The sequence below is a fragment of the Pelophylax lessonae genome (genome assembly GCF_965119305.1).
Source record: "Pelophylax lessonae genome assembly, chromosome: 1".
NCBI lineage: Eukaryota > Metazoa > Chordata > Amphibia > Anura > Ranidae > Pelophylax > Pelophylax lessonae.
The window spans coordinates 89,251,230-89,269,183 of record NC_138768.1 but is presented as its reverse complement, the minus strand read 5'-3'; the positions used below and the strand labels follow the sequence as shown (position 1 = coordinate 89,269,183).

General features: G+C 40.6%; 1 protein-coding gene across 1 annotated transcript in view; it reads left to right on the top strand.

Moving 5' to 3' along the window:
• Positions 1–1,133, top strand: part of TMEM267 (transmembrane protein 267) — a 66,007-nt gene extending 64,874 nt beyond the window's left edge. The window contains exon 3 of the mRNA XM_082270001.1: positions 644–1,133. Coding sequence (XP_082126127.1) covers positions 644–979 — 336 coding nt within the window. The 3' untranslated portion in view covers positions 980–1,133. The remainder of the gene's footprint in view (positions 1–643) is intronic.
• Positions 1,134–17,954: the final 16,821 nt, after the last annotated feature.

Here is a 17,954-nt window from a genome sequence, read left to right as displayed (position 1 = left end):
GTCATGTAAATAGGCGGGCTGTGTAATGTAAGCAGGGGGCTATTTAATGTAAATGGGCTGTGTAATGTAAATGGACTGTAGAATGTAAATAGGGCTATGCCATTTAGTCTAAACTGTTCAAAAAAAATACTGTTCTTGTCTGTTGTGTTCAGGATTTGCTACATGCAGAGTTTCTTTCTTTCTTTCTTTCTTTCTTTCTTTCTTTTCTTTCTTTTCTTTCTTTCTTTCTTTCTTTCTTTCTTTCTTTCTTTCTTTCTTTCTTTCTTTCTTTCTTTCTTTCTTTCTTTCTTTCTTTCTTTCTTTCTTTCTTTCTTTCTTTCTTTCTTTCTTTCTTTCTTTCTTTCTTTCTTTCTTTCTTTCTTTCTTTCTTTCTTTCTTTCTTTCTTTCTTTCTTTCTTTCTTTCTTTCTTTCTTTCTTTCTTTCTTTCTTTCTTTCTTTCTTTCCAGAACTCAGAAGTCAAAGCTAAGCTGTGCTGATAAAGAGCATTTAGCTTCAAGATTACCCTTTTTAATATTCATGAAATCTTTTATTATCTAAACTCCTATTTAATTCGTTATTATCATTGTAATATAACATATTGGCTACAGCAGAAAAGTTTGGTAGTAATTAACTTTTTTTCATTTTTTTTTTTTTTCTTCTCAGGCTGCTCTCAATCTTCCTCATCGTCCTCCTTTGCATTGTTCTACACTCATCCCCATTATGGCTCTTGCCCTGAAGTTCCTCATGCAACTCCTAAGGTTGAAGGACTCTTGGTGTTTCCTTCCTTGGATGTTATTCATCTCATGGACTTCCCACCACGTGCGGGATGGTATCCGGCATGGGCTTTGGCTCTGTCCGTTTGGAAAGACTGCTCCCCTTCCTTACTGGCTGTATGTGGCCATCACTGCCTCTTTGCCCAATCTGTGCTCACTCATCATGTACCTCACTGGCACAAGAGAAATGATGACCAAAAAACATGGAATACACATTGATGTCTAAGTGTGAGAAGACCGCTAAAGTCTTATGGGTTTAGGTGTTTAAAGAGAACCTGTTGGCCTGGTACATTTTTATATTGGGCCTAATGCACTAGGCACATGAAGAAAGCTTGTTGTTTTTTTTTTTTTTTTTGCCTCGGTTCATGAGCCCTAGTAAAACTTAGTGGTGTATATATAGAGATATGTAGAACAATATACTGTAAGCCCTGGTTCACACCAGTTCGGTTTTGAAGTTGCACGATTTCATGTGCAGCTTGCTAACATTTGTGCGGCTTTATTTAACAGATGTCCATGCAAGGCACCCTGAAATCACACAGAAATGGTGCAGGAACCTTTTTCAAAGTTGCTGCGACTTGAATGGCTCCTTTGCCGCCAATGGGGCTCAACTTGTCATGTGACTTTGAACTGTCAAGTTGCACTGGTGTGAACTAGGGCTTAGGTGCATATATACACACTGTAGTACAGAGTAGTGGTACAGGACAATAAAAAACAGGAAGAATCCTTAATGGCTTTACTCCCTAAAGTATTAAAATTGTAATATTTCCACAATTATTACTAAGGATGTAGGAAGTGGAAACACTAACCAAAGGACATCATAACCTGGAAAACCAGACCAAATTTAGCAGTGTCACTATGCGTGACGAATGCTATAATTTGTCTACATATCTTCTTTTCATCCCTGTACCTTAATTTATGTTTTGGTCATCTCGATGTCATCTCGATGCCAGCATGATTCTTCAATTCCTAAAAATTGTGACAAAAAATAAAATCACCTTGAGGTTTTGCTATGAAGGAATTAAAAAAACAAACAAACAAAAAAACAAAAAAAAAGTTTCCCTTTTTTGTATAGGAATAAAATCATAGGTAATCTCTCCAAAATAATGCTCTATCTTTTTTTTTTTTTTTAATATTTAAAATTATCTAGTGTACAAGGTTGCATGACCAAGTAATTGTCAGACAATCACAGTACTAAAAATTAAAAATGACCTGGACAGGAAAGTGGTGTAACAATGAGCCCCGGAAGTGGCTAAGCACATATAACATTTTAATATAATTTATATTACTTAAATTTGTGTAGGCGAAAAAATAATCCAAAAATGCATTTTTGATCACAATAATAATAATTACATTTTTTTTTTTAAACTTTGTTTTTTGCTTTGTAACTTACAAAGATGAATACAGTGCCACGGTTTCTTTGCGTACGGGACAGTGACAGCTAAAGTGATCAGGTTTGTTTCCAAACAAGCCTCATATTATAATCGTGATTGGAGTCAGTGCAATCACATGATTGAAGATAGATCCCACTGATGGGTAAGATGTTTGCATTGGGTGAATAAGTATGACGGAGAATGACATTTTCCTTTTTATGCTTTCCACCTACCTAAAATTGTAAGCAGATCTAAGTCTACTGAGAGACTTGTGTGTTTTCTGAGCCCATAGTTAGGGACTCATGAGCTAAGTTGTCATGGAAGCTAGAATCAATTGTTTATAATGTGTTTCCCAAAATTGCTAGAGCGAAGGGACTAAAAAAAAAAAATTGGATCTACTTAAAATATCTAACCCAAAACCAAAACACATATTGTGAGTACATTACTAGCTTACTCTTATGAAGTTTTATATTGCCATTGTCCCTAGCTAGCTATAGCCGCTTGCAGTAATGATTGTATTTTGCAAGCTGGTAAAGCTCCCTGCACTCCCCCGCTGGATGAACACTGTGTTGCCGGGGATCTCAAGTGAAGTCTCTATGAAAAAAAGCCAAGTCCTCTATGCCCGGCTTGACATTCAAACTCTAGAAGCCTGAAACCTCCATGCCACCCACAGCGTCACAGGTTGGATCCTATAGATTGTTGTGTGCACACCTTGTTTTGAACCAGTGTGTCACCTAACAGTAAGCATTTTATAATTATCACAGGTATTTATATAGTGCTGTCAATTTGTGCAGTGCTTTACATGTATACTGTAATGTACATTCACATCAGTCACTGACCTCAAAGTCCTTAACATGCATTCATACATACTGTACACATACTAGAGCCAATTTAGATTCTTCCCAATCCTTAAATGTTTTGATATTCGGTCAGTTTCCGAAGAAGAAGAAACGGACATTTACTTACAAAGAAAGGTCAATTTTAAAGTATTTAATAAAAAAAAATAATATTGTGCTAATAAGGATATTATGTATTAGGAAATTAGTCCTTAATTATACATAGAATACATGTCCATCATGGAAAATTTCCGTTTGTCTAGTCTAGCTGACATAGGCTAGCTATTTAGTGGTTCTGACATTCAGCTTCTGCATATACCGTCTAGCTACTTCAGTATTGTGAAAATGTAAATCTTTAAGTACCCCTTTCTCCAAGTCCACTCCTGCCTTGCCCATGCACACTAGAGCGTGCGATTGACCCACACAGAAGCCATTTGAATAGTCCTTACTGCAAGGACTTCAGTGTAAATTCAATGGTCTTACTGATAGCACAGCAGCAGTTTCCTGGATACGGTAAGCCGTACTATATAAGGGACCAGAGGTACCAAGCTGACCAGTTCTCTTTTAAGCAAATATCATTTGTTTCAATGTGCAGTTTGATGGATTGTGGAAAGGACACAATGGGGTTGATTGATTTACTAAAACTGGAGAGTGTAGATGTGCATGGTCAGCCTTCAGTTGTTCATTTAAGCTTTTGACAATAAACCCTGGGAGCTGATTGGTTTCTGTGCACAGCTTCAACAGTTTGAACTCTCCAGCTTTAGTACATCAACCCCACTGGCATTACATTACTGTATATAAATTTGCACAGTGAAAGATCTATTGAAGGTTTGCAATTGCTATGCTACTGTTACTAAAGTGTATAGTCTATTTATTTTTTACTAGAAATGTACATTTAATTTTGCAGTACTGTTCTTCTGTAAATAACACTTGTACGGCTGTGTAGATGTTTACAGGGCCTGGCTGGCCCACACCAGGGTTATTGTTGTACAGTCATACACCATAAGCTTCAAGAAACAACGGTCAGTTGACCATCTTTATCAGTGTGTAGCAAAAAGCTTATGTAAGCCAAGGGACAATCCCTTTCACTCTGCTCTACTACATAGAGGCAATACAGTCTGGGGCAGTTCCTGTCTTGGGCTTGCAGATAAATGGTGCCCAAAAGTTATAGAATACAGTCTATTTAAAGTTTTTTGCAGATCTTTTAATAGCTTTTGCAGGAAACCATGTGCTGGGTAGTTGGTGAGGCCATGTCACCATTCTTCATCTATGGTCATGATTTTTGGGTAATGACCAGACTAGGCAATCTGGCTCCTTTTTTGCTTATCTGTTTACTCACCTGAATTGTGTGAAGTCTCAGATCTGGAGGACCTTTGTGGACTTCCACTACCCTTGATGGCATGTAATACTGTAACTACTGGGCATGGCCATTTTAAAGAGTATTCAAAGCCCTGCCCCCCAGGCTACTAGGACATAGGGTCCCACCAATACAGATCTTTATCAAAATGGAGATCCTATTCATTGAAAAATTACAAGGTGTTTTGTGCACGGTGGCTTTACCAAGCAACCTCCTTCTGCGGTTCCGTTTCAGAAGGGCAGCTGCTCAGCACTAGACCCAGAAATTGCTGCTATCATTGTAGTAGTGGCAACTACTACAGTGATTTGTAGGTTCCACAGAGATTGCTCAGGTATCCAATATGCATACTTGCATTGGTCCAACTGGAGCAATGTAGTTTGCCATAAAGTCTATACTTAAACTTTTAAGGCTACATGGTTTTGGGAGGAAAATTAGTTCTTGCTTCAAGGGCACATTTAAATTTTTTTGGGACATAATCGCACATGTGTTAAGGCAGCCCAATAATTTGATTGGCCTTTCTAATGCACCTAAAAAGATGCCTAGTGTGTTTTTGTTCTGGTTGGCTGCAAATACAGGTGCATTGATTGACCCTGCAGTACGCCAACCATTATCGCCTCTCCGCTATGCTCTGGAATGTTACTCTGCATAACCACCATTTTACAGGGCCTGTGTGTTAATGTTGCAGGGAGAACTCTGTGATTGGTCACATGCCTTTGATAGGTCATGTGACACAATCTGCCCCCCCCCCCCCTCTTTCTTCACTTTAATTGTGCTCTGCTTACTGTTCGGTGCATGTTTGGAGGGATCTGTGTTCCTGTGCTTTTGTTTCAAGAGGGTTTTGCATTCTCATACATGTCTATGGGAATGCAAAATGCAGTTCAGAAGGAGGTCAGATGCACCTGACAATGATTTCTGAATGATCTCAGAACCCCTTCAAACTGTCATTAACATAAGTCCAAGGTCAGTTAACATGGGCCTAAAAGTATATTGCTGTGTATTTTTTAATCATGCATATTTCAGTGCATTTTCTTTGTGTCCTTTTAGATGTTTTTGAGGTGTTATGCTTCACGAGGGAAGGAGACTGGTTGTTAAACATAAACCCCTGATAAAAATGCACGTACATGCGTTTTTCAAGCACTCACATTGCAGTCTAGGGGCCGAAAACATAACCTGCTACACCAAAAGAAGTGCCTGCAGCTTTTTGAAAGATCACATTAGACCATGTTGCATTGATGTGAATGATCACCATAGAGAATAATGTGATTTTACTTGTGCATTGCAACGTGACTGCAGACGCAGGAGAAATCACGCTAGTTTAGGAACGTAAACTCCCAGGCACATGTGTGAATGAAATGTAACGCAATCTAATGACAATGGTAGGTTACAATGAAAGAGACCCTTTCCCTATGGCCACTGCTGCTTACCAGACTTATGCCTCGAACACACTGCAGAGCTGAATGAAAAAAAACTGACCGCTCAGGTTGTCAGGTTGGAGCTGCTGTACTAAGGGATCTCCCCCAAACCCCCCCACCCCACCCCCGCTGTGCTATTGTGTAATGACAGGGGCACAGCCCACCCCCAGAACACTCCAGCCAGCGCTCCTGACCATTGGCTGAGAGTGCTGATCAGGCATCTGTCCGACCGGCTGATTCCTCCCAACATTCGGCTCATATGTACGGGCTTTACAGAAAACAGTGGAAGTACTGTATAACCCCAAAGGGTCTTGGGGACCGATTTTTTTTTTTTTAATCCTCACAAAAAGTAGACACCCAACTCTGTTCAGATCACCAAGACTTTCTTGGGTCAGGAGGCTGAAAGATGAGGGAAATGTATACAGAAGGCACTTCCACTGTTGATAGACCAAATTATACCTAGAAGAGTATATAGGAACTCACCCAAGCTCAAACCGCTGATGAAACAATACAGAGCTGGGTGTCGGTGCTCAGGCTAGAACGTCCAGAAACATTTTTAAGTAGAAGAAAAAAAGCCTGCACACGAAAACTTCTTCTTAATGCAATTTATTCCAGCAAAGTCAGCAATACCTACAATGAAATGCTAACTAATTTCGGCCGTAGCCGTACTCCTAGCGTATACAGATAATAAAATCCGACTTTTATAAAACCGCCTTTAAACAAATAGGGGCTGTACATTCTTAAATACAATTAAGATGAAGTGTTGACACATGGGGATGGGTGGACCAGATCAAATGAAAAAGAAGATACACATAGTGGAAACCAATTGGCTTTAACCATTTAAATGCCAAACATATTATTTAAAGGGTTAATGTCCATTCTGCTATTCATTCCATTAGGTGGTCTAGTATTTATCTGGTGTATCCACCCCACCTCACGTTGCAGTAAGATGCGATGTGTCACCTCCTCTAGGTGTTTTTTTTAACCTGTTCCAAACCAAATAAAGAAAAAGATTTAAGGTTCCCTCCATGTATCTCTCCAAAATGCCTAGACACATTGGAGATATTCTTGGCATTAACATTAGAGGTGTCATTATAATGTTCTGATATTCTCACTCTTAAATTGCGAATGGTACAACCAATGAATTGCAGTTTACAAATATCCCATTCAATTACATAAAAAAACATCCTGGAATTGTCAACAAAGAGGTGACATTCTTACTTTTCCTATGCCTTACACTGTTTGCATATGTAAAAAAAACACATAGGTATGATCCCACAGCTCACAACCATGAGTTGGACACCTGAGGGCTGTGGGAACGGAAAAGAGATGGGGCCAGTAAAGTACCTAGAGTAGGAGACTTTTTACTAGGGAAGAAACAACCCTGTTGTAGGATCTCCTAAAGAGCTCTATCCGTATAGAGTATGGGAAGACAACATTTAATCTTCACCACTTCATCATATCGTGTTAATGTGGTGACAAAATGCATACCTCTACCATTCCTGCATGAGCGCCGCTTCTATCTCTAGAAGTAAGGGAATCGCTAATCAGTATGTTATGATCTTTTCTATTGGCCACCAGTTTGCCTTTGTTTGAGATGTTCACTATAATTACCCTCGGTCTATTTGAAACCATGTTAAATTGCTGTATATAATCATTTTGTACAGAACAATTTTCTTTTCGCCCTGACAAACTCTCCTATAGGTAATGGCTGAACTGTATGTGGTGGATGGCAGCTGGAGGTTAAGTGCAAGGTATTTCCAGCACATGGTTTTCTATATGTTTTTGTGCAAAATCAACCATCCTCCACGCTGTCTGTTAGGATCACACAAACATAAATTGCATTAGGAGAAGTTTTCGTTTGCCAGCTTTTTTCTTCTCCTCAAAAATTATATCTATAGTAACCTCCCCACATAAAAGGTTTCAATCAATTAGCTGATCATTGTGATGAGTCAAAGCCCTGTAAATGCAGAGAGCCGCTTTCATCTTGCAGTCGGAAGTCAGAATTGTCTGGACATGATGATTATTCCTAGATGTCTCACGGCACCTCCGAGCTCCTCACAGGCGATGTGCACCTTATAACACACACTGGATGCAGAAGTTGTTCCTTGCCTTGTGTATTTTAGATTTTAACGATTTTATTTGCTATTATGTAAACCACTTCTACAGCACCTGGATATTCCCTCTAGATCACAACCTGCACATCAAAGACTTCCACAAATTATAGACACTAAGGGGGTTGATTTATTAAAACCAGAGAGTGCAAGATCTAGTGCAGCTCTGCATGAAAACAATTTGGCTTCCAAATTTTTATTTTTTAATTTTTTTGTCAAAGCTAAATTGAACTAGCTAAAGTTAGAAGCTGATTGGCTACCATGCAGAGCTGTACCAAATTTTGCACTCATCGGTATTAGAAAATCTTCTTCTGGGATTCTTCTACAGGCTGTGATGAGTGGTCACAATTTATGTTGTATGAATAAATTAATATAAAAATAAATGGTGGTACATTTTTTCTTTTTTGGCAAGATCATTTTTTGTTATGGTCATTTAATCCTACCTTGCTTTACATGGATGTTTTACATTTGGAAGAAAAATGTCCTCCCGAGGATATCTGTGTGTCGCCAAAGGTACATTTAAGCTGCTAAATCATCTTGTAAGTTAAAGTGTAATCCTAAGCTTCCTTTTTTTTTTTTTTTTTTTTTTTTTTATAGTAGGTCTAATGCTAGGTTTACACCTGTGCGGCCTTCGGGTTGTGTGGTCACGAGAGCTCATTTATTTGAATGGGTTGCCATGTCCTGTGACACACAGGAAATAGCAACCTGCACTATTTTAGAAATCGCAGCCCACTCCGAGGTTCCTAGTACAGGTGCGATTTCCAGTGCAGGAGGCATGCCATTAGGAATAAAGGCATCTGCCCTTCTCTGTGTGGGTGGTTGCGGCTGCCGATATTTGTGTGGTTCCCGCAGCAGCACCAGCCGCACAAATGTGAACCAGTACACAAACCCTGTCAGTTTTTTTTTCCCCCCCCCTTTTTTTTTTTTCTTTTTGCAGTCTGTCTTTCACTGGGGAGATTTGATTTCCTTTACTTCCTGCCCCATAGCCAAAACAGGAAGTTGGAGGAGTGAGTGAATCTCTGGCTGTCATCAGTTCTAGTGTCTATGTGGGAAGATTTCCTCTCTATTTCATATCTGAGGACAACCCAAAATTTGGGATTTCTCTTTTGTTCATTGACACACAGCTCCTGATATTCCTAACTATTGGGTTATACTGACCCTACAGGAGTAGGAAACTAGTATATAGAAAGAAAGATTGGGACTTTAAATGAGGCTACAAAGTCTATTGTACCTCCATCCCTGTATTTGAGAAAAAAAAAAAGGAAGGTTTGGGACTTTGTGTGAGGCGTGTGACCAAAACTTATTATATAACAAATAACATAAAATGTGCGTACAAAAAAAGAAAATATGAGATAAAATCAAAATATGTAATTTTTTTTAATTTAATGCAGCAATTAGTAGCAATATTAAATTATGGTTGAGATAATAAATTACATACATTCATAGTACATATAACCAGGACATGCTTAAAGGTATATACTACATCAGTAACCTTGATGTTGTAAATCCACGATGGAAATGGAATAATTGTGAAGACAGGCATATTTATATTTATATATATATATATATATATATATATATATATATATATATAAATAAATAATGATAGCAAACCTCATGGAGATTGCATCCTAATGTGCTCTGCGCGTTTCGTGAAAATCACTTCTTCAGGAGCAGGTACAATGCATATATCTACAAAATATATATATATATATATATATATATATATATATACAGTGGAACCTTGGTTTACGAGTATAATTGGTTCCAGCAGCTTGCTTGTAATCCAAAACACTCGTATATCAAAGCAAGTTTTCCCATAGGAAAGCATTGAAACTCAGATGATTCGTTCCACAAGCATTTAATGTTATAAATAAAAAGATATGCTGTATTTTATATATAAAGTACATAACTGTACAGTATAAGTATGCCATATCCTCTGTTAGATAACATTATGTGCCCCTGTGTCTGTATTGTATATAACAGCCGATTTATACTGTATTAGAGCGTGTCTGGCTCTGTGTGACTCATCAGCCCTGCTCTGTTGCTCTCCTCCCCCTCCTCCTCAGATGACGTCAGGAGGAGTGATCGGCCCCTCCCGCCGGGGAGAACAGACAGGACGGAGAGCAGAGAGTGACAGAGGGACAGGAATCATACAAAGTAAGTGCAGGGAAACACTCTAAAACAGTATATAGGCATCTTTATATACAGTAGAAGCACTGGGACACATAATGTTATGTGACAGAGGGGCATTAACAGAGGGGATGGCATGCTTTTAGTGGATAAAACTGCTCGTATATCAAGACAGTGCTCGTAAACCAAGACAGATTTTTAAAAAAAATGTTGCTCGTCTTTCAAAATGCTCGTAAACAAAGGCACTCATAAACCAAGGTTCCACTGTGTGTGTATATATATATATATATATATATATATATATATATATATATAAATGTATCTAAAAATTCAATGTCCACTAGGGGCAATGCCTATCACAATTAGTTCATTACCTACAAGTTAGTTCAAACTATTGCCACATGGGGCTATGAGTGGAGGTAGAGAAGCAAGGATGCGGAACAAGTGCCAATCTCCATTGAGAGAATGCTATTTCCTCAGCTAGCCATCCAATGTTGTTTCTAAAAACCTAGTTAGATTTATATGTAATACAACAATATATGTAGTATATGGAATATTGTAGTAAAATCTGTGTTGTGAGACTATGATAGAGTCCCAAAGCCAGGAGAAAGGAAAAAGTGCAAGTGCTAGAAAATGTGTACGTGCATGCACTAGAGCAGGGGTACTGAATTAAAATTCACGGAGGTCCGCTTGGTAAAATGATCTTCCAGCGGAGGCTGAATCACATGTTTGTGATTTGATTCAGATCCTTTACATTACAGCACCCTCTCCTAGGCATTCCCATCTCTGCAGCTGGGGAATGCAGGTGAAATTGCACATGTTCCCTCCCGGCCCGCAGAGGAGCACGCCACACTTCAGCACAGCTTGGTGCTGCGCAATTTAAAGAAAGGGCCAGGGACTTGTTTCCCTGCATTTCTCATGGGTAGTGCAGCCCATTAAAATGAATGGGCTGACCTACCTGTGACATGCGCAAGCACAGATCGGAACTGAGCCCCATATCACAATCCCATCCTTATATCAGTTCCACAGTGTCCACTGCACATCACAGTTCCCTTCACATCAAGCTCCCCTCTTGTATTCTCATACCCCTTTACATCAACACCCTTCTTTGCCCCCTCATTACAGTACTCATATCCCCCACATTGTCCTCAGCTCCCCATTACAGTCCCCAGCTCCCCCACATTACAGTCCTCAGCCCCCTCCATTACAGTACCCAACTCCCCTACATTACTATCCTCAGCCCCCCATCACAGTACTCAGCCCCCAATACGGTATTCAGTTCCCCCACATTACTGTCCCCAGCCCCCCATTACAGTACTCAGCCTTTACCCCCATTCCCCCAACATCACGAGTCCTCAGCCCCCAGACACATTACGAGTCCTCAGCCCCCAGATACATCACGAGTCCTCAGCCCCCAGACACATCACGAGTGTAGGTGTGATATATAGACCACCTGGTCAAGTCAAAGAACTAGATGATCTACTAGTTGAAGAAATAGCTAAAATGACAATGAAAGGAGAAGTTATCATTATGAGAGATTTCAATCTTCCAGATATAAACTGGAAAACCAAAATAGCAAGTTCTACCAGGAGTACAGATATTCTAAATTCCCTACTGGGGTTGTCTCTGCAACAAGTGGTTGAGGAGCCAACCCGGAGGGAGGCCATTTTGGATTTGGTATTCACAAATGGGGATTCGGTATATTACATAGTTACATAGTAGGTGAGGTTGAATAAAGACAATAGTCCATCCAGTTCAACCTGTGTAGGTGTGTGTGACTGTAATCATCTAACATAGCCCTCAATCTCCTGATCCTTGAGATGTAAGTCTAAGAGTCTTTTGAAAGTCACCATACTACCCGCAGAAACCACCTCTTGTGGTAGACAATTCCACAATCTTGTAGCCCTAACAGTAAAGAACCCCCCACGTTGCCTGAGGTTAAAACGCTTCTCCTCTAATCGCATTGTATGTCCTCGAGTCCTCATGCAATTCCTTCGAATGAACAGCTTTTCTTCTAAGCTGAGATCCCCATTAAGATATTTATAAATTGCTATCATGTCCCCTCTCAGACGTCTCTTCTCCAGGGAAAATAAATCGAGCGATTGCAGCCGCTCTTCATAGGTAAGGTCCTCCAACCCCCTAATCAGTTTAGTTGCCCTTCTCTGGACTTTCTCCAGCTCCAACACATCCCTCCTGAGGACTGGCGACCAGAACTGGACAGAATACTCCAGATGCGGTCGGACCAGAGTTTTATAAAGTGGAAGGATTATAGTCTTATCTCTGGAATACATCCCTTTCTTTATGCATGCTAATATTCTGTTGGCTTTGGAAGCTGCCGCTTGGCATTGCATGCTGTTGCCTAATCTATCATCAACCAAGACTCCCAGATCTTTCTCCATTTTTGATTCCCCCAAGGGTTCCCCTCCTAACGTGTATTGTGTTTTTATGTTTTTGGTCCCCAAGTGCAAAACCTTACACTTCTCCACATTAAACCTCATTTGCCATGTCGTTGCCCACTCCGTAATTTTGTCCAGGTCATTCTGTAGGATATCTGCTTCATGCTGTGCAGTTATTGCCCTGGCCAATTTTGTGTCATCTGCAAAAACTGATAACGAACTACTGATCCCTTCCTCAATGCTGTTTATGAATAAATTGAACAAGGTTGGTCCCAGGACTGAGCCCTGGGGCACCCCGCTTACTACCTCAGACCAGTCTGAGTATGCGCTGTTTATTACCACCCTTTGGACACGGCCTTTTAGCCAATTCCGTATCCAAGAGCAAACCCTGCTGTCGATACCTGCAGACCTTATTTTATAAATTAAGCGCTTGTGGGGAACTGTATCAAACGCCTTAGCGAAATCCAAGTACACCACATCCACTGGTCTCCCCCTATCTAGCTCACAGCTCACTTCCTCGTAGAATGCTAAGAGATTGGTTTGACAAGAACGCCCATTTGTAAACCCGTGCTGGTTACTACTGATGATGTTGTTGTCTTTAGCATACTCTACGATATAGTCCCTTATCATCCCCTCCAAAAGTTTACATATTATTGATGTCAGACTGACAGGCCTATAATTTCCCAGGATATGTCTCTGGCCCTTTTTGAATATCGGAATCACGTTAGCCTTCCTCCAATCCCCTGGTACATCTCCTGTCCTAATACTGTCAGCAAAGATCAGGAACAGTGGTCTAGATATAACCATACTGAGTTCCTTGAGCACTCTCGGATGTACGCCATCCGGGCCTGGTGATTTGTTTGTGTTAAGTTTATCCAGTCTTTCCCTGATTTCCCCCTCTGTTAGCCATAGTGGCAAGTCCTGTGTATTACTACTAACCATACAGTCATGGTAAGTGTACCCTTCCTTTTCCTGCGTAAAGACTGACGAGAAAAAAGAATTCAGCACGGTTGCTTTTTCAGTGTCCTCTGTAACCATCCTCCCATCATCGTTAATTATGTGTGCAATATGCTCTGCCCTAGTTTTTTTGCTGTTGATATATTTAAAGAATTTCTTTGGGTTTTTTTTACTATCCTCCGCTATTTGTCTCTCAAAGTTGATTTTAGCCATCTTGATTTCGTGTTTACACTTCTTATTTTCCTCCTTGTATTGCTGGAAGGCCGATACTGTGCCCTCTGATTTATATTTCTTGAAGGCCAATTTTTTTCCCCTAATAAGTTTTTTAACGCTACGGTTTAGCCAGCCAGGTTTGGCTTTGTCTCTTCTAAATTTATTCCCCATAGGAATGCACTGCAAGATGCCTTTGCTTAATATTGTTCTAAAGCATTCCCATTTTTCCTCTGTGGTCAGTGATCCCAGGGTTTGGTCCCAGTTTACTCTTTCCATCAATGAGTACAATTTTGGAAAGTCTGCCCTTCTGAAGTTTAGGGTTCTTATGTTCCCCACTTGCCTTTTTATATTGTTATTTATACTAAATGTGATCATCCTGTGATCGCTAGAGCCCAGGTTGTCCTGGACTCCTACCTCCGAGATTATGTCTGGGTCATTAGTGATCAATAGATCCAGGATAGCATTCTCTCTAGTAGGGGAATCCACCAACTGCGACATGTAGTTATCCTGTAAGGTTTCCGTGAATAGCCGGGCCTTATGCGAGTGTGCAGTCCCCTCTTCCCAGTCAATGTCGGGATAATTGAAGTCCCCCAATATGATGACTGATCCTAGTTTTGCCGCTTTACCTATTAGTGCTAAAAATTCCAGCTCTACCTCCTCCCCTTGGTTAGGTGGCCTATAGCAAACCCCCACAACTACTTTTCCCTTATCTTCTTCCCTATCGAGTTCAACCCACACAGATTCTAAATCCATGCTCATCCCATCCGTAATGTCACTCCTTTCTAGCACCTTTATATTGTTCTTGACATAGAGACATACCCCTCCCCCTCTTTTACCAACCCTGTCCTTCCGGTACACCGAATACCCTTGGATATTTGCCAGCCAGTCATGTGAGGGGTCGAACCAAGTCTCCGTTATTCCCACAAGGTCTATGTCCTCCTCATGTACTAACATGTCCAACTCATCCATCTTATTAGCTAGGCTCCTGGCATTAGCATATACCCCTCTTAGTTTTACGGAAGTTAAACGTGATTGGCGGTTTTGTTTATTTCTGTTTGGTCTGCTGTTCTCCCGCACAGACCCGCCAATTGATGTTGTTGACCTACTGTCGCTGTTGACCCTACAACTGCCTTCAGTCCTCTGCTCCCTCCTGACTGATTCTACTTCTGAGCCCTCCCCCCCATCTCCTAGTTTAAAAGCCCCTCCAACTCGGTGGCCATCTTTCTCCCCAAAAGAGCTGTACCGTCCCCATTAAGGTGCAGCCCATCCTTACTAAAGAGCCGGTAGCCGACTGAGAAGTCAGCCCAGTTCTCCAGGAACCCAAACCCCTCCTTCCTACACCAATTCCTCAGCCACTTGTTAACTTCCCTAAGCTCCTTCTGCCTCTCCTGTGTGGCTCGAGGTACCGGCAGTATTTCAGAGAAAACCACCTTGGAGGTCCTTTTCCTCAATCTATTACCTAAGTCCCTGAAATCGTTCTTAAGGATCCTCCACCTACCTTTAAATGATGTCATTGTAGGCGAAACCTTGGGATCTAGTGATCACCAGTCAGTGTGGTTTAATATAAGAACTGTGAAAGAGTCACACCACACAAAAACAAAAGTTTTAGATTTTAGAAAAACAGACTTTTCAAAAATGAAATTAGTCATAAATGAGTCCTTATCAGACTGGAATGGATTACATGGAGTCCAGGAGAAATGGGACTACTTAAAAGGTGCATTATTGAAGGCAACAGAAAATTGCATTAGACTTGTCAGTAAAAGCAAAAAAAGGAAGAGACCACTGTGGTACTCAGCAGAAGTGGCCCAAATCATTAAAAATAAAAAGCTAGCATTTTGTAATTATAAAAAAACCCAGAGCAATGAAGATAAGGAAATCTACAAGATTAGGCAGAAAGAGGCCAAGCAAGTTATAAGAACTTCTAAAGCGCAGGCAGAAGAAAAACTAGCTGTCTATGAAAAAGGGGGATAAGACATTCTTCAGATATATAAATGAAAAAAGGAAATTAAAACAAGGAATAACTAAATTAAAAACAAAGGACGGAAGGTATGTAGAAGAGAATAAAGGGCTAGCCGACTGCCTTAATGAATACTTCTGTTCAGTTTTTACAGAAGAAAAAGAAGGAGAAGGACCTCCACTCGAAAGGATGACTAATGAATCATTTGATGCATGTGTCTTTACAGAGGAAGAGGTTCTAAGATTGCTGTCTAAAGTGAAGACAAATAAGTCACAGGGTCCTGATGAGATACACCCAAAATTATTAAAAGAGCTTAGTGGTGAGCTGGCAAAACCATTAACAGATTTATTTAACCAATCATTAGTAACAGGAGTCGTCCCGGAAGATTGGAAATTGGCAAATGTCGTGCCCATTCACAAGAAAGGTAGTAGGGAGGAATCGAGCAACTATAGACCAGTGAGTCTGACATCAATAGTAGGCAAATTAATGGAAACCCTATTAAAGGATAGGATTGTGGAACATCTTAAATCCCATGGATTGCAAGATGAAAAACAACATGGGTTTACTTCAGGGAGATCATGTCAAACAAATCTTATAGATTTTTTTGACTGGGTGACTAAAATAATAGACGGTGGAGGTGCAGTAGACATTGCATATCTAGATTTTAGTAAGGCTTTTGACACTGTCCCACATAGAAGACTTATCAATAAACTGCAGTCATTGAGCATGGACTCCCATATTGTTGAGTGGATTAGGCAGTGGCTGAGTGACAGACAACAGAGGGTTGTAGTCAATGGAGAACATTCAGAACAAGGTCATGTTACCAGTGGGGTACCTCAGGGATCTGTACTGGGACCAATTTTGTTTAATATCTTCAGAAGTGATATTGCAAAAGGCCTCGATGGTAAGGTTTGTCTTTTTGCTGATGACACAAAGATATGTAACAGGGTTGATGTTCCTGGAGGGAAACGCCAAATGGAAAAGGATTTAGGAAAACTAGAAGAATGGTCAAAACTCTGGCAACTGAAATTTAATGTGGATAAGTGCAAGATAATGCACCTGGGGCGTAAAAATCCAAGGGCAGAATATAGAATATTTGATACAGTCCTGACCTCAGTATCTGAGGAAAGGGATTTAGGAGTAATTATTTCAGAAGACTTAAAGGTGGGAAGACAATGTAATAGAGCAGCACGAAATGCCAGCAGAATGCTTGGATGTATAGGGAGAGGTATAAGCAGTAGAAAGAGAGAAGTGCTTATGCCGCTGTACAGAACACTGGTGAGACCTCACTTGGAGTATTGTGCGCAGTACTGGAGGCCATATCTCCAGAAGAATATAGATACTCTAGAGAGAGTCCAGAGAAGAGCTACTAAACTAGTACATGGATTGCAGGAAAAAACTTACCAGTAAAGGTTAAAGGACCTTAACATGTATAGCTTGGAAGAAAGAAGAGACAGAGGGGATATGATAGAAACTTTTAAATACATAAAGGGAATCAACTCGGTAAAGGAGGAGAGCATATTTAAAAGAAGAAAAACTACCACAAGAGGACACAGTTTTAAATTAGAGGGGCAAAGGTTTAAAAGTAATATGAGGAAGTATTACTTTACTGAGAGAGTAGTGGATGCATGGAATAACCTTCCTGCAGAAGTGGTAGCTGCAAATACAGTGAAGGAGTTTAAGCATGCATGGGATAGGCATAAGGCTATCCTTCATACAAGATAGGGCCAGGGACTATTCATAGGATTCAGATATATTGGGCAGACTAGATGGGCCAAATGGTTCTTATCTGCCGACACATTCTATGAGTCCTCAGCCCCCAGACACATCACGAGTCCTCAGCCCCCAGACACATCACGAGTCCTCAGCCCCCAGACACATCAGAGTCCTCTTCTTTGCAGTACTCAGTGTCTCTCCCCCCTTCCTACAGTATGTCTCCCCTACCTTGCACAGATAGGAGGATTTGAGGCATAGCAGGTCTGAATGGAGGAAGAAAGCTGCAAGATAGTGATTGGTTGCTTAGACTGCCATTCATCTTGGCAACCAATCAATGGCTTATTTACCTCGGGCAGTTCCCGCCCTCCCTCCAGAACTGTCCTGCCTCACACTGTCAGCTCTGCAAAGAAAGCATGACAGGTGAAAGGAAAACAGGCTCCTAAATGGCACGACCACTGCGGTCCGGGAGGGAGAGTGATGGGGGCCGGACTCTGACCGCGGGCTGCCATTTAGTGATGCCTGCACTAGAGTAATGGTAGGATGCAAAATCTAAGGTAAAGTGTAATGGGCACAAATGATCTGAAAAGAAAGAAGTGAAGGAAGATTAACACTGCGTCTATCTAAGGTGAAAAAAAGCCAGAAAGGTGATGAAAACATTAGTGGCCTGCACAAATAGCAAACCACTAAGAAGGGAGGTGAAAGAAGGAAAACTTATGTATGATCACCATTATAAGTGAGAT